This window comes from Protopterus annectens, chromosome 17.part0 (assembly GCF_019279795.1).
Source record: "Protopterus annectens isolate FY-2018-M chromosome 17.part0, PAN1.0, whole genome shotgun sequence".
In the NCBI taxonomy this organism is placed as follows: Eukaryota; Metazoa; Chordata; order Ceratodontiformes; family Protopteridae; genus Protopterus; species Protopterus annectens.
Window position 1 is genome coordinate 648,252,933 of NC_056751.1, and position 22,853 is coordinate 648,275,785.

General features: G+C 36.8%; 1 protein-coding gene across 1 annotated transcript in view; it reads right to left on the reverse strand.

The window, feature by feature from the left end:
* PPFIBP2 (PPFIA binding protein 2) overlaps positions 1 to 22,853 on the reverse strand; it is a gene marked incomplete in the record, with an annotated part of 2,221,164 nt that overhangs the window by 378,748 nt on the left and 1,819,563 nt on the right. Inside the window, 1 exon segment of the mRNA XM_044058974.1 lies at positions 9,005 to 9,080. Coding sequence (XP_043914909.1) covers positions 9,005 to 9,080 — 76 coding nt within the window.

Consider the following 22,853-nt stretch of genomic DNA (forward strand, 5'->3'; position numbering starts at 1 on the left):
ATATTTACATATATTAACATCATTCTATACATTGATATTTCCACTGTTTCCCCCCTTTTTTACCCACAACCAAAACCATATTTTCCAGTATTTTTGTCAATGTCCATTTTCCACTGTATCTGATTTCATTAAGTCTTTCATTTCATATAATCCATGTTACAATGGATATGATTTTGTCCATTTTCTTAGCTTCATTCTGGGATCTTGTCCTATAAAACCTATACTCTTACCATATCAGTGTTTAACATTTCAAAATTTAAATAACTTTGAATCAAATCATGTTTACATACTTCTTTCCACAGTTTTTGAATTCTCTCACATTAAAAAAATATGTTGTGTAGTTTCCAGTTCTTTACATTTATTATATATTCTATCTTGATTTCTCTAGTATGACATATTTGCCCCCACTGGTAATTTTCCTATGGTCAACTTCCACAAAAATTCATTGCATTCTTTAATTTTTTTATAATTTATGTATCATATCATTGCTTTCTTCTTATGTAGCTCTCTTTCCATGGATCCACCAAATAAAAGGATATCATAATGTTAACATACCGTTCTTTTCTGTTCTTTTCTATCGCATTCTTTTTTTAATTTCCACATTACAATTTTACTGTAAAATTCTTCCATTTCTTCATTAAAAACAAATTTTTTCATTTCAATTTCTTCCCAAATGTCTCTATATTTACAATACAGTAGTGTTTCTGTCAAATCTTATTTTTCATTATTCCTTTAAGTACTTTATACATACTTAGAGGGCCTGCATGCCTGCACGCACAATCAGATTTATCAGCCCCAATCCCCCTTGATCTTTCATACACAAAATTTCCCTCTTAACAGGGTTCAATCATGACCCCCAAATAAATGAAAAAATCGCCTGCATAACTTTTTTCATATTTCACTGGCATCATATAAACATTTGCAATACAAGCTATTTTTCCTGTTGTGGTGTTTATTAAATATGGTTTCTTTCTGTATGAAAACCTATTAATTTTCCAGAATGTGATCATGTCTTTGATTCCTTTAATAACTTTATCCCATTATTCATGTCTGTATTCTGTCCTTCCAAATACTATTCCTAAAATATCTATACTCTTTTCATTATACTCCACACATCGTAATACCTTCAAACCCAAATCCTTAGCTTTTCTCCTTTAAGCTTAAGCCAATTTTCGTCAATGTGTACTCAATGTTTCATTACTTTTTTCCATCCAGACTTTATTTTTTGCTATTACTACAATATCATCAAAGTATACGTTTAGCGCTTTCGTCTTTAATAAAAACTTCATCAGAATAAATAACACCATAACTAACCCTCCTTATATACATAAAACAATTAATGACATCATAATTAATTACCCTAAATACACAGTAATTGTATCACATTCATAAGTGTAAAAATGTTACATTCATAAATATAAAAATAAAAATATCACTTCAAAATTCAGAATGTTTTGTAAATAAATGAATTAGATAAATATATTTATATTTGTAAGTAACCTTCAGCTTTTAATCTTAAAATAGAACTAATAGAGATGTTACAATTCAAACCTGGTTCTTGTGTGGCATTAGTTCTTAACTGCCACCTAAGTTCCTTAGCCTCCAGGTAGTCATTAAGAGGTCCGCCTCTTTCACCTAAAATAATTTGTTCTATAATGCAAAACTTAAATTCATGTCCTGCATTATTTAAAATATGTACAGCCAAGACATTTTTCATATCTTGTTTCTTGATGTCATAGTAATGTTGGTACATTCTACTTCTCAGTGCATTAATCGTCTTGCCTATATAAAAACTAGGGCATTGGAAACACTTGGCTAAATAAACCACTGTCTTACTATTGCATGAATATTTTTTCTTATATACATATTTCCCATAATTTGGAATATAAATCTCAGTTCCCTCCATAATATGTTGACATTGCATACAAAAATCACATTTTAACATACCTTTCTTTCCATCATAACTATCCTGTGACTTCTCTATCATCTTTTTCAAGGTTATATCTTTTTTATATACAATGTTGGGTATCTTACCCACTACTTCTATGTATTCCTTATTCATATTAAATACATTCCAATTGTGTTGTATAATATGTCTAACCTCTGTAAATTGCTGGTTATATCTAAAAATTCCAGCTTTTTTGAAAGCTTTGGGTACTGTACCCCCCCCCCCACTTGGTTGGTCAACTGCAGTACCTTTGCCTAATAATGGAAAAAAATAACCATTATTTCTCTTAAGAATTACTTCCTGTAATGTGTTTTCTACAAACCCCAAAGGGTAACCTCTTTTTACTAGCATATCAGTAAGGATGTCGATTTGATCCAAAAATTCACAATTATTTGATATCATCCTGGCTAGTCTTACCCCTTGTCCTTTTATTAATGCCTTCTTTTGATGTAAAGGATGAAAGCTTTCAAAATGCAACAAAGTGTTTGAGTAAGTAGGTTTTCTATATATGGTTGTCTCAAAACATTTATCCAAATTATTTTTGCTAATGGAAATATCTAAGTAATGTATTTTGTCTGATGAGGTAGTACATGAAAATTCTAAAAAATCAGTGCTTTCATTAATAAACACCAAAAATTGTTTAAGCATGTCTTCACTGTTATTCCATAAAATAATAATGTCATCTAGGTAACGACCATAATAGGTCCAATATTTTGCAAAGGGACTCTTAAATATGTATTCCTCTTCCCAAAATGCTAAAACAATATTAGCAAAAATAGACGAAAGCGCTAAAGGATACTTCGTGGATTGGTGTTTTATTCCTTCTGGTGGTATTATTAGTTTGTGTGGTTTTGCAGTTACATGGTTTGGCGTAATATGGAAGTAGTAGATGGAGCGGATCCACCTACTGTTATGTCTTTGGCAACCTCGCTGAATACTTTGAACATCACTGTTGCTAACCTTGTTCAGCTTGTGGAGAAGCTGAGCCAGCGAAAGGACAGCGTTCACTCTAATAACAACCCTCAAGGTTCTAATTTTCAGGTCGCAAGCCCTAGCTTTGCTGAGGGTGATTCCAGTATGTTTGGTATTACACCAGCTCAACGGCTTCAATCTTCAAACCCTACTCTTCCGGGTAGAGATAATGAACGGACTTCTGGTAACCCGAGCATATCTAGGAGGGACACTTCCGGTAACGAACGCAGATCTCTCAGTCAATGGCTTGAAGGGGAACGCGAATGGCGTTCGGCGCAAATTAACAACACCGAAGCAAATGGTACATTGGATAAACAACTAAACCTGTTTCAAACATTAAGCAAAGACTATCGAAAGTTACAATTAGAGAACAGCTATTTGCGCGAATGCAAACGGAGGGAACAGATACCTAAAGGGCTTCGATTATGGCGTTATCCCACAGGAATTGACAAGGACTCTGACTTATTTTTGGAACTCATTCAAATGTTTAATCGCCATGGTTGTGAATTTTTGGAATGTCTTATCAAAGATAATGACAGGAAAATGGTAACTTTACTTGACAAAATTAAAAGTATTAACAACAGTATTAAAGCAGACTTATTGTTTGATGTTAAGAAGTTGCAGTATGATAACATTTTTAAAAGTATTGATTCTTATATTGCTGACTTAAAATACAAGAAGGAAGGTAAACTAAAAAGAGATGAAAAGGAGTATGCACAACATAGAGCATACCCGCCCCCACCTAGAAGCCAATTTAAGGGCAAAAACTATTATGACAACAGTGAAAACAATGATTTTGAATTTAATGATGATGGGCAGACTGACCCTGACCTTTTAGAATTCCCCCCTCTGAGGAGGTCAGAGCGACTAAGGAACCAGAGAGGGGGTATGAATTATTACAACAACAAATACAGGGGGAGGGGGAGAATATATTAACGCATGTATTTGATGAGTTTGATGTGTTAAATGACTTTAATTTTGGAAACAGTTCAGTGGAAATTGTATGTAACAAAAGCAATGACTTTAAAATATACAATTACAGTGATACTATACTTCACAATGATGTTGCAGATGTGTTTGACAAAGGTTTATCTTTTGTCCCAAACAATAGAGCTTCTTTGGATGATACTTTAATTGATTTAAAGCTATATACAAGAAAATTGAATTTTCAATTCTGCTTTAAAGACAGTCCATTAGTAAGTAGTAATACACATCTTAACAAAAGGCCAAGTGTATTTAACCCTCCCCTTTGTCCTATTATACAGATCTTTGAAAAACTGTGCGAATATGACATCAGGGAAACATTTAAACGTACAAGGCATAATGCACACACTCATGACAAAATAACAAAAAACTTTAATATAAAGGAGAGAGAGTTAATAGATAAGTTGTGCAATAATAAATGTTTAAGAATTTTGAAACCAGACAAAGGGGGTGGGTTGGTCATTATGAATAAGAACTCATATATTGACAAACTATTAAGTATTTTACATTCTGAGACATATTGTCAAATTAGCATTAATGAGAAGAATATTCTATACAGAAAGGTAGATATTTTACTGGAAGAACTTCTTATGAATAGACAAATATCCTTAGAGGAGTATTCATTCATGGATGTGAAACATCCGAAAACACCTACAATTTTTGGAATTCCAAAGATTCATAAAGATTTAGAAAATCCTCCCCTTAGACCCATTGTCGATGCTAAAGCATCTAAGACATATTTCATTGCCAAATTTATAGATATACAACTCAAAAATATTCTTTTAGACTGTAATTGTATCTTGAAAGTCTCTTGGGACCTATTAAGAAAAATCAATAGGAACATGTATGATGAAACACTGATTTTTGTAACAATAGATGTGAAGGATTTGTTTTCAGTAATTCCACACAACATTGGCATTGAATGGTTTTATACATTTTTGTGCCATCATACTAGGTTTTCACATGATCGTATCCTAACTATTAGAAGCTTGATGGAGTTAATTTTGGAAACTAATGTAATAGTATTTGAAGAACAGCTTTTTAAACAGTATAAGGGAGTTGCTATGGGGGCAATATGTGCCCCTATTTTTGCTAATATTGTTTTAGCATTTTGGGAAGAGGAATACATATTTAAGAGTCCCTTTGCAAAATATTGGACCTATTATGGTCGTTACCTAGATGACATTATTATTTTATGGAATAACAGTGAAGACATGCTTAAACAATTTTTGGTGTTTTTTAATGAAAGCACTGATTTTTAGAATTTTTTAGAATTTTCATGTACTACCTCATCAGACAAAATACATTACTTAGATATTTCCATTAGCAAAAATAATTTGGATAAATGTTTTGAGACAACCATATATAGAAAACCTACTTACTCAAACACTTTGTTGCATTTTGAAAGCTTTCATCCTTTACATCAAAAGAAGGCATTAATAAAAGGACAAGGGGTAAGACTAGCCAGGATGATATCAAATAATTGTGAATTTTTGGATCAAATCGACATCCTTACTGATATGCTAGTAAAAAGAGGTTACCCTTTGGGGTTTGTAGAAAACACATTACAAGAAGTAATTCTTAAGAGAAATAATGGTTATTTTTTTCCATTATTAGGCAAAGGTACTGCAGTTGACCAACCAAGTGGGGGGGTACAGTACCCAAATCTTTCAAAAAAGCTGGAATTTTTAGATATAACCAGCAATTTACAGAGGTTAGACATATTATACAACACAATTGGAATGTATTTAATATGAATAAGGAATACATAGAAGTAGTGGGTAAGATACCCAACATTGTATATAAAAAAGATATAACCTTGAAAAAGATGATAGAGAAGTCACAGGATAGTTATGATGGAAAGAAAGGTATGTTAAAATGTGGTTTTTGTATGCAATGTCAACATATTATGGAGGGAACTGAGATTTATATTCCAAATTATGGGAAATATGTATATAAGATAAAATATTCATGCAATAGTAAGACAGTGGTTTATTTAGCCAAGTGTTTCCAATGCCCTAGTTTTTATATAGGCAAGACGATTAATGCACTGAGAAGTAGAATGTACCAACATTACTATGACATCAAGAAACAAGATATGAAAAATGTCTTGGCTGTACATATTTTAAATAATGCAGGACATGAATTTAAGTTTTGCATTATAGAACAAATTATTTTAGGTGAAAGAGGCGGACCTCTTAATGACTACCTGGAGGCTAAGGAACTTAGGTGGCAGTTAAGAACTAATGCCACACAAGAACCAGGTTTGAATTGTAACATCTCTATTAGTTCTATTTTAAGATTAAAAGCTGAAGGTTACTTACAAATATAAATATATTTATCTAATTCATTTATTTACAAAACATTCTGAATTTTGAAGTGATATTTTTACTTTTATATTTATGAATGTAACATTTTTACACTTATGAATGTGATACAATTACTGTGTATTTAGGGTAATTAATTATGATGTCATTAATTGTTTTATGTATATAAGGACGGTTAGTTATGGTGTTATTTATTCTGATGAAGTTTTTATTAAAGACGAAAGCGCTAAAGGATACTTCGTGGATTGGTGTTTTATTCCTTCTGGTGGTATTATTAGTTTGTGTGGTTTTGCAGTATCAAAGTATACGTTATTAGTAATAGCATCTCCTCAATCATTCTATATCCACCCTTACTTGACATGTTATTAATTTATATTACTACTGTGTTCATGATTAAAGCAAAGAACAGACTGCTTGCACATCTTTGCTTTATACTACACTCCATTTTAAAACCTTCCTCAATTCAACCATTTACGTTCAATTTCACATAATTCTTTTCATATAGTGATTTAATTACTTGTAATATTTTTTCACTTATATTGTATGCTTGTAAATTTTCCCATAATGCTTTATACTGAATATTCCTTACTGACATCACCTACCATGATTTTTTTTCCACTTTTTTATTAATAGTATCAATTACTTCCCTTACTACCCACAATAGGTCTTGAGTTCCCTTTCCTTTTCTCCCAAACAAATTTTGATAATCTAATCTTTCTATTTTACACTGTAGTCTTTTAGTTACTATTCTCATAAAAATTTTATAATCTGGGTTACTCAGTGTAATTGGTCTCCAGTTTTTTTTTCATCTTCATCTCCTACCATTAAAATAAATGTTATCACATATGTACAAATTTCTTTATACTTAATTTTGCTTTCTAGTTACTCATTTATTACTTCTATAAACACCATTTTGCCAATCATACATTTCTTTATACATAACTATATTTAATTTTGTCCAAAACTGTACCTGAATTAACATAAATACCTTTCAAAATGTCATTCAGCTCATTTATATTTATTTTTCTCTATAAATATTCATTATCTTCCTTATTTAATTTTTCACCATTTTAAAATTTGTTCTATACCAACTTCTTTTTACTACATAAATCTAATACATAATTCTTTATTTCATATATTTCTCCTTGTTGTTTTTTAACTTATTTCCCTTCTTTATTTTTTAATTCTCCCATTAACTTTCCTTCTTTTACTATCTTACATAAGTATGGTGCTACCTTCTCTCCTTTTGCATTATGACCTGTCTGACCACATAAACATCTTTTTTAATATTCATTACTTAAATGATCACTTTTTTCACAAAAATAATTGTTTGGTTGCCCTCTGCACCTCACAAAACCTCTATTGCCATGTACATTAATAATACTATGTATGTGTATCACTTTCCATTTTTAAAATTATTCCAAATTCCCAACTCCCAGTCCATAATCTTCTTTCATGATAGATTTTAGTGTCCACCACTTACTTACGTATTCTCAACAAATACTCTCTCAGTTCTTTTGCTTGCACATCAGTTCTAAAATGAATCGAGATTTTTTTTTCTTTTTTGTTTGCCTGAAAAAGGTTTGCAGAACTTACTCTGACCATGGAAAGTCTGATTTCTCATTTCACACACCCCACAAAAGTTTTCCATAGCCTGACCAGTTTAAAAAAACAAGTCATAAAATGTTTCTTTGCTAATTAAAATGAAAGCTCTTAATTCTTCAGCGTTTAATCCCAGAGATGCAATAACATTGTCCCATACCTCATATCTGTCCAGGCCTTTTTAAAATTTTATTGCTCTCTCAAACATATTTTTTCTTTACTTCCTTCATCTCTTTGTCTTTTCCTTAGCTCCTTCTTCCACCTTTTGAGTATAGCACTTTTTTCTGGAACTTTCTCTGGTGCTTTTTCCTTCTTTTTTTTCTCCCTGTTGTATATTTTCCATAATGTCACTTCAGAATATAGCAGTTCTACTTTCTGGCTCACTCTGGTTAACTAGCCCCTCCAGATACTCATCCAACAACCCTACTGACTGGAGGGTTAAAATAACATTTTTCTGCCGTTTCTAACAGGGTTTTCTGGAAATGTTATTCTGACTCCATCTTCACCACTGCATTTACCTCCATCTCCTTCCCAATCTCCTCACCATCAGTGGTCAATGATGTCTGTGCTCCCACATTGCCTGAAAACATTTCTGGTAGCAATTCTACCATTTTTTCTTCATTTTCAGCACATTTAACTTTCTAAATTGCCTTGGCTATCAGCAGTCATGTTTCTGCCTGTTCCTCCTGGCTGTCTCCATGTCTGGACAGGAAACAGCAAGTCAGGATGTGTAACACCAAGTCTCTTCCCCCTATTGCAAAGAGTAGGGGAAGTTCCACAATGGCCAGACCCAAGTTTTCCCCTAGCAAAATAAATACCACCTTGGGCCTCCCCTGTAAACAGGCTACTAATTTAGTTGGACTAACCTGGTCAACAAATGATAGATAAAAAATAAAATTGCATACGGCAGCTTTTTTGTGCACGCCATAATGAAATTTTAAGAGTGCAAACTTTTGTCACCACACTCCGACATAATTTACAATTTAGCATTGTACACTAGATGCAAGTACTCAAAAAAAAGGCTGCATTCCAGGGTAGTTTGTAAAACTTCCCATCTATTGTGAATGTAAGCGGCACATTATCTGTAACATGACTTCTACCCATCCGGTGTTGTCAATAATTCTATGATAAAAGTAACAGTTTTGGTAGTGCTGCATTGTTAAAGCCTTACCATGAGCAGTTATTATTTTGTCTTTTATCCTTAAATACTGGTTTAATAGTAAAGTTAGTTCGTCAATTCGACGGTCCTGAAAAAGAAAAAAAAAAGTTAACTTGTGGATATACATGCTTTATGTGCAATAACTGGCAAAGGGCATGACTGAAAATAAACTGGATTATTGTGGAGGTGAGTAAAAATATTAGCATCAGTGCACAAGCAAGAAGTGTCAAGAAACAAGGAATAAAACGTTGTAAGGAGAAATGCACATACAAAATAATAGATCAGCAAATATATAGCAATGCAAAGTTGGACAGTCACATGCACATCGACTTTCTGAAACAATCCTAAAGTGCTGATTGTTTTCCATGTAGGTATATACCAGTTCTTTTTGCCCATTATTCAGTATATTGTGGCATTCTACTCTATCTCCACTGTCTAGGCTATTAAATGAAATCTCATTCCCCATAAAGTGACTGGTCTGGTTTGAGGTGGCATATTCCATACATTTTGCTGCCCTGCACCTTCCACAGTTCCACTCCTGGTCAGGGATAACCTTTAACAAGCACTTCATTTTAAATGTCTGAAGAAAAACAATTGGCTTAAAGGCTAAGAAATATGAACACAGAGAGGAAAAGATATCTACACTCAAATTCTCACATACATAAATCATAGCAGTTTACTAAGCTAATGGTCCTGGGGCCCTTACAAGCCTAGCCAAGGATTTATCCCCAAAAAAGAAACCTCAGTCAGCATCTGTTGCCCCTGTCAATGAGAAACAAAGGTGGAACCCCTGGGACAAATATGTGGTTTCCCATCCACTCATCATGGTTGTACTTGAACAGGGTCAGTGAGGTACTCTGACATGTTAGACTTCACAAACCAAGAACCAGCACAAAACTGCACGCTAAGGTCAAATCCAGACAAAACTCCAGCCTTATGTAAAACACAGCTTTATTTAGCGCTTTCGTCTTGAAAAAACACGTTTAAATACCTCATACAATCAAATCATGTGATAAAATGACCCAATGAAAACCCAACCATATTAAATATCAAAATCACACTCATATTAATTTATAACAATGACATGTAAACCTAATAACTGTAAATAAAATATTTAAACAATTTATACATAAACTTAATTTTTAAAAACCTCTCCAAGTGCTAGCATTTTTCCTAAACTTTGTAAGAATGCATTTTCAAATAACTAGTTAAACTAATACCATCATTCAAACAAGGTTTAGTTAATGCATTTAATTTGCCAACAAAGCTCTCTAAAATCTAATTTGTCCACCCATGGTCCACCCCTGAAATATTTTTTCAATAATGACAAATTTAAAACTATGGGATGGGTGGTTCTCTGTGTCGAAATAAAGCAGTGTTCGTGTTCTGGGTTTTTATGTCCCTAGCATGCTCGTACACCCTCTCCTTAAACTTTCTTATATGATGATGATTATGTGATGTTTCGTAAAAAAAAAAGTCTATATAATCCTCCCTTGGTTAATTGTTTAACTTTTTTTGAAAAAATGTTGTGACTTTGATTTCCGAGCTTTGCTCGGAGGCAAAGATAACTGTTTCCACAACTTATCTAACAAAGAAAGGGATTTGCTTATTAAATTGATTAATGACAAGTCTATTCAGGTTATGAAACCCGATAAGGGGGGTGGGGTGGTTTTATGTCTAAACAGGATTAATGTATTGTTGTTAGAAGACACAGTATATGAAGACATTTGTATAAGCTTTGTTAAATGTTTCCTATCACAAAATTAACATTGTACTACAGGATTTACAGGATCAAGGACCAATAATAGATGTTAGGCTATTAGAATTTTTGCAAGTGAGATTTCCGAAAATACCTTGTATCATTGGTATACCAAAGATACACAAGGATAAAGTGGACCCTCCCATGAGGCCAGTTGTTAGCGCAAATGGATCCAAGACAGAACTTATGGGAAAATATATAGATTGTGTACTAAAAGATGTTCTTAAAAGTGAAGAGCACATCTGTATAGATTTGTGGCATTTTCTTAGAAAGTTTAATGCTGTACAATGTGATAGAAAAGCCACTTTCCTAACTGTGGATGTTGTAAATTTGTATAATTCGATTTCACACACAGTGGGGATAGAGTGGTTTGAAGAATTTCTGTATGAGAGCGCATTATTTGAAAATGACCAAGTTGCCATTCTTGTTACCCTTATGGATGCTATGTTAAGAAACAATTTTAGTTTTTTGGAGGGTCAATATTTCCTTCAAAAAACAGGGGTAGCCAAAACAGGGGTAGCCATGGGAGCGATATGTGCCCCCTGTATTTGCAAATATAGTCATGTTGATGTGGGAAAGGAAATATTTATTCAATTCACCATTTATTAACAAATGGAGTTAATATTTACGTTACATTGACTATTTGTTTTTTTTTTTTATGGACAGGAGAAGTTACAGACATTCAGGACTTTACATAGGTTCATAGGTTCATAGGTTCATACTAGGCTATCTGCCTTAGGGCATTTATAAGCCTAGCCAGAGTGTGTTTGGCTTTCGCCACCCATTTTAAATTAATTTTGCTATGCCCTTTTTCGAGGTTAGTATACTGTGCCTCTGTCTAACAGTGACACAGAAGTGATACCCGGGATAAACCTACGATCTCCCATCCACTCATCAAGATTCCTCTTGAAGAGAGTCAATGAGGAACTCTGCCTAACCTGGACTGGGATTTTATTCCAAAGTGAAGGGAGCCTCTGGGTTATGAATCTGTCCCTCCAGCATGTCCTATTTATTTCAGTGCTGAGGTTCAAGTCTCTCGAGCGTGTAGCTCGATGGGATTTGGATTTTTTGAGGTGTAGCATGTCCCTTAATTCCGGGTTGGACATGGCCTTATACGTCAGGCACAGGTCACCTCTGAGCAGGCGGTATGCCACTGAGTAGAGCTTGAGTTTCTTTAACCGGGCAGCATATGGCATCTGTTTGAGCCCTTTGATCCTCTTGGTGAGGTACTTTTGGGGTCTTTCCAGTTGCTGCAGGTGTTTGGTAAGGTACATCCCAAAGGGGCATTGTACTCGATTATCCGCCTGATGAGGGATGAGTAAAGAGGCACGATGACCTCCCCTAATCTAGATGTGACTCCCTTCATGATTAGGTGGGCTATATAAAATGTTTTTCTAACCACTTTGGCCACGTGGTTGTCAAATGAGAGATTGCTATCAACTTGGGTCCCCGGGTCCCTAATGACTTCTTCTGTACTTAATGGATTACCACCTATGTGGTAATTTGTGGGCACTTTGTTTTGCCAAAGGGATGACTATACACTTTTGGCTTAGCTTGAGGCCATGGCTCTGGCACCAGTTGTCTGTTTCTATGAGGCCCTTTGGAGGATGCTTGTGTTGGCTGGAGAGTCGATTATGGCCCAGTTTGCAGTCATCTGCGAACTTGGTCAGCCACAGTCCTTCCATGTTGGCCTGTACCTCCGAGAAATATATACCAAACAAGAGAGGTCCCAGGACTGAGCCTTGTGGGACACCACTTGTAACTGGTTTGGAGTCTGACATGGCTCCAGCAATTCTAACCATGTGGGTTCTGTCCTTGAGCCAGTTTGCAACCCATCTAGTGACATAGGAGTTTATATTTAAGCTGGTGAGCTTATCTATAATGCCCGAGTGGCGTATTGTATCGAAGGCTTTTGCGAGGTCCAGATAGGCATTGTATATTAACAGTATCACTTGAAATTTTGGAGTTCACCTTCACTCATGGTACAGATAGTATCAATTACTTGGACGTGGTCATAAAAAAGGAAAACCTATATTACATTAGTGACCTGTATCGAAAGCCAACTTATAGTAACAGTTTATTGCATTTCCAAAGTAATCACCCTATGCATGTAAAGAAAGACTTAGTTAAGGGCCAACTTATTAGATTGGCTCGTATGGTCACCAGAGATGACCAATTTCTTGTCCAATGTAATGAAGTTATGAATATCCACCTGATTTATTAAAGAACTTTTTGAAAGCAATTTGTATTAAAAGAGAGAAGGGTATTATAGTACCACTTTTGAACTACAGCAAGGAGATGAGCCCCATGAATGTCCATCAAAGAGAGGGTACTTCAGATAACAAGGACTTTGAATGTTCCTTTGTTACCAGATTTTCAGTCAATTATCAGTTTTTATCTAATATTTTGAAGAATTGGCACATTTTCCATAGTTTTGATGGTATAATTGAAAAATGAGGTCCAAGGCCATGTACAGTTTATAGGAGTGGGTTCACTTTTAAACAGCTGTTGGAAAATAAAGGCACTGGTCTTCCACAGGGAGAGTCATTGGGTATGAAAACATGGGTTTTTTGTTCCCAATGCTCTTTAGTGAAACAAACAGATAAGGTCAAAATTAATAATACCTTGATAAAGTTAACAGGGAAATTCACTGGCAATACACTGGGTGGGTAGTATATGCTGCTTTATGTGAAGAATGTAATATTTTTTTACATAGGGAAAACTAAAAGAAAGTTTAAGGAGAGGATTTACGAGCATGCTAGGGACATAAAAAAACAGAACACGAACTGTGCTTTATTTTGACACAGAGAATCACCCATCCCATAGTTTTAAATTTTTCATTATTGAAAAAATATTTCAGGATACCAGGGTTGGACCATGGGAGGACAAATTAGATTTTAGAGAGCTTTGTTGGCAAATTAAGTTAAATGCATTAACTAAACCTTGTTTGAATGATGGTATTAGTTTAACTAGTTATTTGAAATTGCGTTCTTACAAGGTTTAGTTAAAAATGCTAGCACTTAGAGATAGGTTTTTAAAAAATAAGTTTATATGTATGAATAAATTGTTTAAATGTTTTATTTACAGTTATTAGGTTTACATGTTATTGTTATAAATTAATATGAGTGTGATTTTACTTAGATATTTAATATGGTTGGGTTTTCATTGGGTCATTTTATCACATGATTTGATTGTATGAGGTATTTAAACATGTGTTTTTTCAATATGGCTGTACCCTGAAGAAGTCTTTGATATATGCTGACGAAAGCACTAAATAAAGCTGTGTTTTACACAAGGTTGGAGTTTTGTCTGGATTTGGCCTTTGCTTACAGTTTTGTACTATGACATGTATGGGGAGTCGATTCCAGAGATGGGGCAGCCTATGGGAGACAAACCTATCTTTCCAGCAGGTTTTGTTGATGTTGCATATTAGATTTAGGCCTATCAAGTGGGTAATGTGTGAGGAGTTAGACTTACGGATATGGAGCATCTCTTGTAGGGCAGGGTCTGATATTGCCTTGAAGGCGAGACACAGATCACCTCTGAGCAATCTGTATTATACGGAGTACAGTGATAGTGATTTGAGCCTGTCTGCATAAGACAAGTGTTGGAGGCCATGGATTCTCTTTCTGAGGTATTTCTGTAGCCTTTCCAGTTGGTGCAGGTGTTTGAAGAGGTACATACCAAACAGGGTGTTATACTCAATTACAGGTCTAATGAGGGAGGAGTACACGTACGTAATAACCTCTTTTTTTCTGGATGCACTCCTTTACTTATGAGATGAACCAAGTAAAAGGCTTTTCAAACCACTGCCGCCACACGATGGTTAAATGTGAGATTGTTGTCAACCCAAGTACCCAGGTCTCTCAACACAGGTTGTTTGTTTAGGGGGTTGCCGTTGATGTGGTAATGTGTAGGGGCCATGTTTTTTCAGAATGGTATAATACCTTTTTGCATTTAACTTAAGGCCATGACTTTGACACCAGTTATCTGTAGCTCTGAAACCCTCTTGCGGTATGTTAACAATTTGGGGAGTCAATGACAGCACCCAACTTACAGTCATCTGCAAACTTTGTCAGCCACATGCCCTTCGTCTTTGCCTGGACCTCTGAGAAGTAGATGACAAACAGTACGGGTCCCAGGATAGATCCCTGGGGGGACACCACTAGTGAGAGGTCTGCTGTCACATGTGGTGGCACCTATTTTGACCTTGTGGGTCCTATCTGTGAGCCAGTTGGCCACCCATCTGAGGAGATAGGGATTAGCACCTAGTTGTGTTATCTTTTTGATGATGCCTGTATGGGGACTGTGTCAAAGGCCTTGGCAAGATCAAGGTAAGATGTATGTACTGACTTCCCCTCATCCAGGGCCTTGCTGAAAGTCTCATAAAAGTCAACTAGGTTCAAAAAGGCAAGATCTGTCCGTAACGAATCTGAATTGGGTGGGGTCAAGTGCTTGGAGAATGCCTGTGTCCTTGTTTATGAGATTCATAATAATATGCTCCATGGCTTTGCAGATCAGGCTTGTTAAGCTAATGGGGGCGATAGTTTCCTGATCAATAGTGGCACCACCTCCGTGCAAGGGGATGACAATGGCAGTTCTCCACTCTGCTGGAATGAAGCCTGTAATTAGGCTGTGGTTGAACAGGGTGCTTAATGGTGAAGCTAGTTGTTGCTGGAGATGGTGCAGAATACAGCCTGGGATACTATCAGGTCCCATGGAAGCAGTGTTATATGCCTTGGATAGGGCTTTTAACACTATCTACAGAGATGTGAGGTGTGGGACAAGTATTAGGGATGTCGACTGGGTCTTTGGGAGGTGATAAGTGGGTGAAGTTTGTGCTGAACCTATCAGCTAGCAGGTTGGCTAAGTCAGCAGAATCAGTGTAAGTGGTACCATTAAGTACTAGTTCAGAACAAACTTGCACTTTGCCATGGAGGTTCCTAATGTAACTGAAGAAAGACGTTTGGTTTCCCTTTGTTTCAGAGGCTAGTTTCAACTCATAATTTGCTTTGGAGGTTTTCACTAGTGATCTAATTTGCTTGTTGAGGCAGAGGAGGGAGTTTTTCCCAATTTGGAATTTGTTCCTTTTTACCCTTTGATAACAGTTTCTACCTTTTTGTTGTAAAACCTGTTGATAGAGGATGTCCACCAGACAGGTTTGTGTTTCCTTGTGGAGCCGGTTTTAGTTCTGTTGGGTATGGCCGAGTCCATGCAGTTGTACAGGTGCTTGTAACTGCACTGGTATACTGTTCAGCACAGTTGTCTACATCCTCTAAGGGGGCAGTGGTGTGAAGATGCTGATACCCTCCCTTAGGAGGTTGTAGTCAGCTTTTGAGAAGTTATTTAGCCTGGTTATGGCTGGGGAAGGGTTCGGTGGGACAGAAACTTTGAATGAGACACACTGAGGATCTGATCTCACCAGGGAAGAACATACTATGGGACTGGTGCAGGTTCTCACCAGCATGGGTGCCCCCAAGTCCAGTATGTTATCTCCTATTGTGGGGGATGAGACCAGCTAGTCTACTGCATTAGAATTGATGAAGTCAAGGAATCATTGGGCGAGTTCTTTAGTGCAGAAATAGTTCACCCAGTCTATGGTGGGGTAGTTGAAGTCACCATGGATCAGGGTGTTAGGGGGCACCGTGATGGAGTCAAGTAGGTCCAGACAGGAGGAGTAGGTGACCTGAGTCATGGAGGGGGGGGTCTATAACTGGTTATCCCTTGGATGGGTGTCTTGACAACTGTCAGTTCCACCTGGAGTAATTCCAGTGTGTCATGCTGGTAAAGCAGTTTGGAAGTGTGCCTGTCCTTAATGAAGATAGAGACTCCACCACCCTTAGTCTTTCTGACATCATTTTGGGATCAGAAAGTGTCGAACGAGGTACAACCTGGTAAGGCAGGGGTGCTCTCCGTAGCCCTAAACCAAGTTTCCGTGACTGCACAGACCTGCATCTTCCAGTGTGAAGAGAGCCTCCAGTGAGTGCATTTTCAGGTTAAGGCTCTGAGCATTGAGCAGCATGACCTTCAATTTGCTTTTTGACAGATGTTTTATGTTGGAAGATTTGTCTTTGTGACATAGCCTAAAAAAGGTGCAATGGGGGAGGCAAGAGCCTTGGCCAAGATCCAGAACAGGCCACTTCTGGCAAAGCATTGAGGCCTGTCAACCAAGTCATCCCAGGCAGGCAGACACTGGATCCTCAAACAGATAAACACAATGAGTGGTCTCTGTGCCAAAACCAGCAAACTAATAAACAAAAAGAGAGGCACAGTAATCCAGCAGTTGTACTTTAATCCACACCAAACACGGAAGGTAAAGAAACAGACTCCACACATAAAATAATACCTATCGTCTCGGCTGAAGGTTCTTTAACAGCTCCTTTACCAAAGTATATAGACGTCCATTTGAAACAAATAGTGATGGATCATCTCAACATTTTAAAAGATTCTTGGGATTTTTTTAAGACACAGACAACACTAAACAAGAGAATACTTATTTTTATTACTTTAGATGTGATAGATCTGTTCACATGTACTCCTCATGACACGGGTTTAGCTTGGTTTGAGGAATTTCTTGAGAGTAAAAATAGTATCCCTTTTAAAGTATTTCACACCTGTTTAGTACTCATGGATTTAATTCTGAAGAACAATTTGATATACTTTCAGGGTGAGTACTACAGGCAATTATAAGGAGTGGCAATGGGTACACATTGTGCACCCATATATGCTAACATCATTTTATTATACTGGGAGAACAAGTTTATTTTAATTCTGATTTCAAACAGTGTTGGAATTATTATGGACATTTTTTAGATGACATATGTCTTTTGGAACAGTACTGTTGAAAAATTTTCAGAATTTTCATTTCTTGTACAACAGAATTATTAAAGTTTACTTACAATGTTGATTATAGTGACTTTGTTTTTTAGACGTGAACATTAAGAGAACTAGCACGGGTTTTAAATCCAAAATTTACAGGAAAAGAACTTTTTCTAACACATATTTGCACTACACCAGCTCCCATCCACCACATCAAAAGAAGGCGATTGTAAAAGGACAGTTGGTGAGAGCAAGTAGAATGACCTCGGATGAGCATGATTTTTAACAAGAATGTGAATTTATCACAAACATGTTCAAGGAAAGAGGTTACCAAGGGGATCTTTTACAAAATGCTATTGGTGAAGTGAGTAATGCAAGGATAACTAGATTTTCACCCATTTTAGGAAATTCCAGTGATATAGCAGGTACATTAAACACAAACAGAGAGATTCAACTGGCTAGTAAACAGTACCAGTCAGCCTTGACCACTACATATAATGGGGAGGGTATTCTGGTTAGGAATATGACAATGAAGAATGGAATAAATTTGCCAGTTTAACAGATCTAAAATTGAATTTTGAACAACCTCTTAGATTGGTATATAGAAAAGGACAAAACATTAAGAATATTATAGAGGGAGCTAACTATGGTCTACACAACACTAATAAAAGAGGGACATGTTAAGTGTTTAAATTGTCCCTATTGTGGCAATATAAAGAAAGGTGATAATATATTCTTGAAAAGCAGAGGTACATTTATTACCACAAAGGATTTTGCAAATTGTAATACCAGTGGTGTAATATACATTGCAGTATGTGAAGCATGTGACTCCTAGATTGGTAAAACTGAAGCAAAGGGTATATGAGCACAATTACGATACGAGGAAAGGAAATGTTAATAATGCCTTATACAAACACACATTAGTATGTGAACAAGTGAAATTTCAGTTTTTTGTTATAGAAGTGGTTCCTTTAGACCCTAGGGGGGGGACCATGGGAAGCTCGTTTGGAGTACAGAGAGTTATATTGGCAACTAATTTTCAATGTCAGCAGTTTCCCTGATCTGAATTAAATGGTTTCTTTAAAACCTGTTCTGAAATTAAGATCTGCAAAATTATAAGATATTTTAACATTTTTATATTAGGAGCAATATATTTATTATGATTTTATGACCCTTTTTCATGGGGAATAAGAGTGTGTTCCTTATCCCTATTCTAAAACCAAATTCATATATTTATAAAAATTTTATATTTCACCACAAGATGGTGATGCTGTACAATCTTTTAACACATCGTAGTATTCAAAGTCATTTTAAAACCTGTATTAACTCTAATGTATTTTTTCATATATACTTATATGTTTTAACTTTATTACTTATCATTTGTAAGTGATTTTAACAACATATGTAATTTTATAGTACATTATTTCTTCCCTCTCACACTTTAATACTGTTCAACTCATTTATTTAATTAATTGTATCTAATTAGTCGGATGAAGCTATTGGATATTTTTAAACACATGTATATATAGGATGGACATGTTAGGGTTATTTTACTCTGAGGAAGTTTCTTGACGAAAACGTAATGAATATTTGTTGCGGCGTTATTTATTTTATGTGCGGAGTCAGTTTCTTTACCTTCCATGTTTGGTGTGGATTAAAGACTTGGATACAACTGCTGGATTACTGTGCCTCTCTTTTTACTAGATATTGGATCCTCTTGGAAAGACACCAGAAACCAAGACAATTGTTGAAGTCAATCATTTTGTGTTGGTATTGTGGTATCATTCTTGGTGAAGGTAGGATGCTGCTTAGGGCTAGGGTCACACCTGCGTTGAGCACATACTCAGAGCTCAATCACGTCTCTCCTCATATAGCCCAGGGCTGTCATTCACACCAACATGGACAATGATGGAATCATACTTGTACCTGTTGTGGAGAGACTTAAGTGTGTGCGTGATGTGGCGGATTCTAGCACCTGAAATACAACTGACCGTGACCTTCTTGTTGAGCCTGGTGAGGGGGTGTAGTGTGTCTTCACTATTGAGTCGCCAATGACTAGTATGTTTGGTTTACTGTTATACCTTATGGGCAGAGTTGGTTTATTGTTACAACTAATGGGCTGTGTTTGTGAGACACTGGTGAGCTGACTGCTGTGTGTGATGTGCTTGGTGCTGTGTATGGAATGTTTGTGTGTTTTGGGGGTCTGTTGTTTAGGCAAGTTTTTGCTGAGGACCCCTGCATAGGTGGGTGTACGATTCTGTGATGTGGGTGGTGCTGTATGTATGCTGGCAATCTCCTCTTTGTCACGAGTACTGACTGTGGTGTGAGAGAACATGCATTTCAGCTTACTGATGTAGATGTATTTCTCTCAAGCAGAAGAATTGTGTGCTAGGAGAAGAGGACTGCCCGTGAACATCAGGCAGTTGCTACACTGTCTCAATATGCCTATGTTGACCCGCCTGGCATGGGAAACTAATGGGAATTGTCCAGACATAGTGGTTTGAATACTTGCAGACTTATGGAGAGCAAAGTGTGATAAGGGTTTGTTCACAAAAACCCTAAATGTAAAATAACTGGCCTGAAGCACAAGTGCTAAAACCAAAACTAAGACGCTTAGAATAGCAGACAAATTTAATCAGGCTACTAACAGGCAGTAATAAGTGCAGAATAAGGGCACTTGAACATACAGTACAGCAAACTAAGGTACTAAAGAAGGTAGAAGACAGTTAAGAGCAGCTGAATAAAGTATAATTTTTTTTTTAATGGAGAGGGAAGAAACAGAGCAAGAAGATTGAGACTACAGGGGCTGTCCTTCCCAAATTGCTCTCTCTGTAGACAGTACATAAGAGCAAATGAGATGGGTCCAGGAGGAGTGTCCAAACACAAATTTACAGCAGGGGCAGGCAGGTTTATATCATAACATCAACGTAGAAAAACTTTCTTTGAATGTTATAATATCGAAACCAAAACCAGAACGGGTTATGGGAAGTGTGCGAACGAACCAGGTTAAGGTGAGTGTGAGACTAGGATAGTTAAGGATCTTAGGGTTATGGAGTAGGTAAGGTGAGTCTGCGATAGTTACGGACCTTAGGGTTAAGGTTAAGGTAAGTTGATAGATAGTAGTGTATGTACAGTTTAGTGTAGGGTTAGGAGTAGAATTTTAAGTGTATATGTGTGGGTGGATTACTTTTTTTGGTGTGCTTGTGTTGTGTGTGTGTTTCTAGGAACAGCAATTTTTTTCCCTAGGGAAAAAATTTGCTGTTCTGAGCTTTCGATTATATCACATTTTAAAATTACAAGTTCGAGCTTATGGTGCTTTATGGTGCTATGGCGATATTTTGGGATTCAGATTATGTGATATAAACCCGGGCAGGCAATTCCAAAGCCACCAAGATTAAACTACAAAAAAGGACAGGGAGAGAGGGTGGGAAATTAACTGCAGAGAGACAGCGAGACCACAATATTCAATTAATATTCAACGAAACAAACAAAATGCAGTACTATCACTGAAACAAGACAAGTGCAAACAAAAGTGTAATTAAATCAGCTTGCACATCCAGATGATTGCAGGTAGATCACAGCCAGCCAAGCAGCTCAGATACTGAGCACACATAAATGCACAGAGATGTGACTTAACACTATTATAAGGCAAAGAGAAACGCCCTTACAGTTAAACCCAGAACTTCAAAGAAGAGATGCAATCCCCAATGAAACCAGGTGGCTTACACTTCTAGCAAGCTAACTGCAGAGTGACAAACAGACCACAATATTCAATTAATATTCAAGGAAACAAACAAATAAAATGCAGTACTATCACTGAAACAAGGCAAGTCCAAACAAAAGTGTAATTAAATCAGCTTGTACGTCCAGATGATTGCAGCTCAGATATCCAACAACTGGAACAACCATAGAGTTTCCTCACTAAAAGAATACAGGGCGTAAGTAATATGTCCTATGCTTACCACCTCAAGGTCTTATCCCTGTATTCTGTCTCCTATAGGCTTTTGAGGGGAGATCTGTGTCTGGCATAAAGGGCATGCTCAGATCCCACTCTGATGGACCTCCTACATATCCACAAAACAAGCAGTACCAGAATTACCCATTCTAAAGAATTAAACTTTGCATGTGATATAAACAGGACCTGCTGGAGAAATAGTACAGTTGTGTACACTTAACATAAATGAATATGTTAGAGTGTATTCACTGTTCCAGTCATCACTTGTGGGTTATCCCTGCAGGGTAGCCCTTGGCTGACTCGAATACCAGAGTAAAGAATATCCCTCCTGCGTCAGCTGCAGGTTGCCTGAGACTGACGTCAGGTCATCAGGGCTATAACGGGAGGCAGCTGATGCCATTACATCAGTTTTTCTTGCCCACAACCTATAGGAGCCCTGCTCAGAAGGCCAACCTGGGGTAAGCCATTAGAGTATAATTGGGTATGAAGGAAACAAAAAAGGGGGCACGAGAGAGGGAAACAAGACTGCAACAGTGAATACACTCGAACACCTACATTTATGGTAAGTGTACATGACTGCACTATGTTCTTTGTGTTTCACTGTTGCAGTCATCACTTGTGGGAAGATTCCCAAAGCTAAAAACTAGGGTAGAAGGAAGGAAGAGAAGGAGTTGGAGAATGGGCTTGCACTGCTCTAAGTGGAAGCCACTATGCCCTGCAGGACTGCTGAAGCAAAGCCTGCCCGGGATTTGCAGTAAAAGAGGCAGTTAGTAGTGTTTTGTGAAGGTGTGAACAGATGTCCAGGTGGCAGCTTCTAGAATATCCTTGGTAGGGACACCTCTGAGGAAGACAGTGGAAGTTGATGCTGCCCTAGTGGAATGGCTTTAGACAGGATTTGAAAGTATTTTCCCATGGGAGGAGTAGCATAAATGGATGCAGTGTGATATCCATTTAGAAATGGCCTGATTGGATATAGGTTACCCCTCTGCCCCTGGAGCAAAGCTGCCCAGCAGCTGGTCAGTGTTTCTGAAAGACTTGGTCCTATCCAGATAGTATCCAAGCTGTCTGTGCACATCTAATGTATGTAGGATCCTTTCCCCTCTATTTTGTGGGTTGGGAAAGAAAGCAGGGAGATGGATAGCCTGATTAAGGATCACTTCAGATACTACCAAATGCATAAAGGAGGAAACGGTTCCAACAGACATCCTGTCTGCATGGAAGACAATGAAGAGTTCAATGGCCATGAGGGCCTGTAGCTCAGAAACCCTCCTGGCTCAGGTTTTGGCCAGCAGGAAGGCTGTCTTCCAAGAGAGGTGCTTCATTTCTGC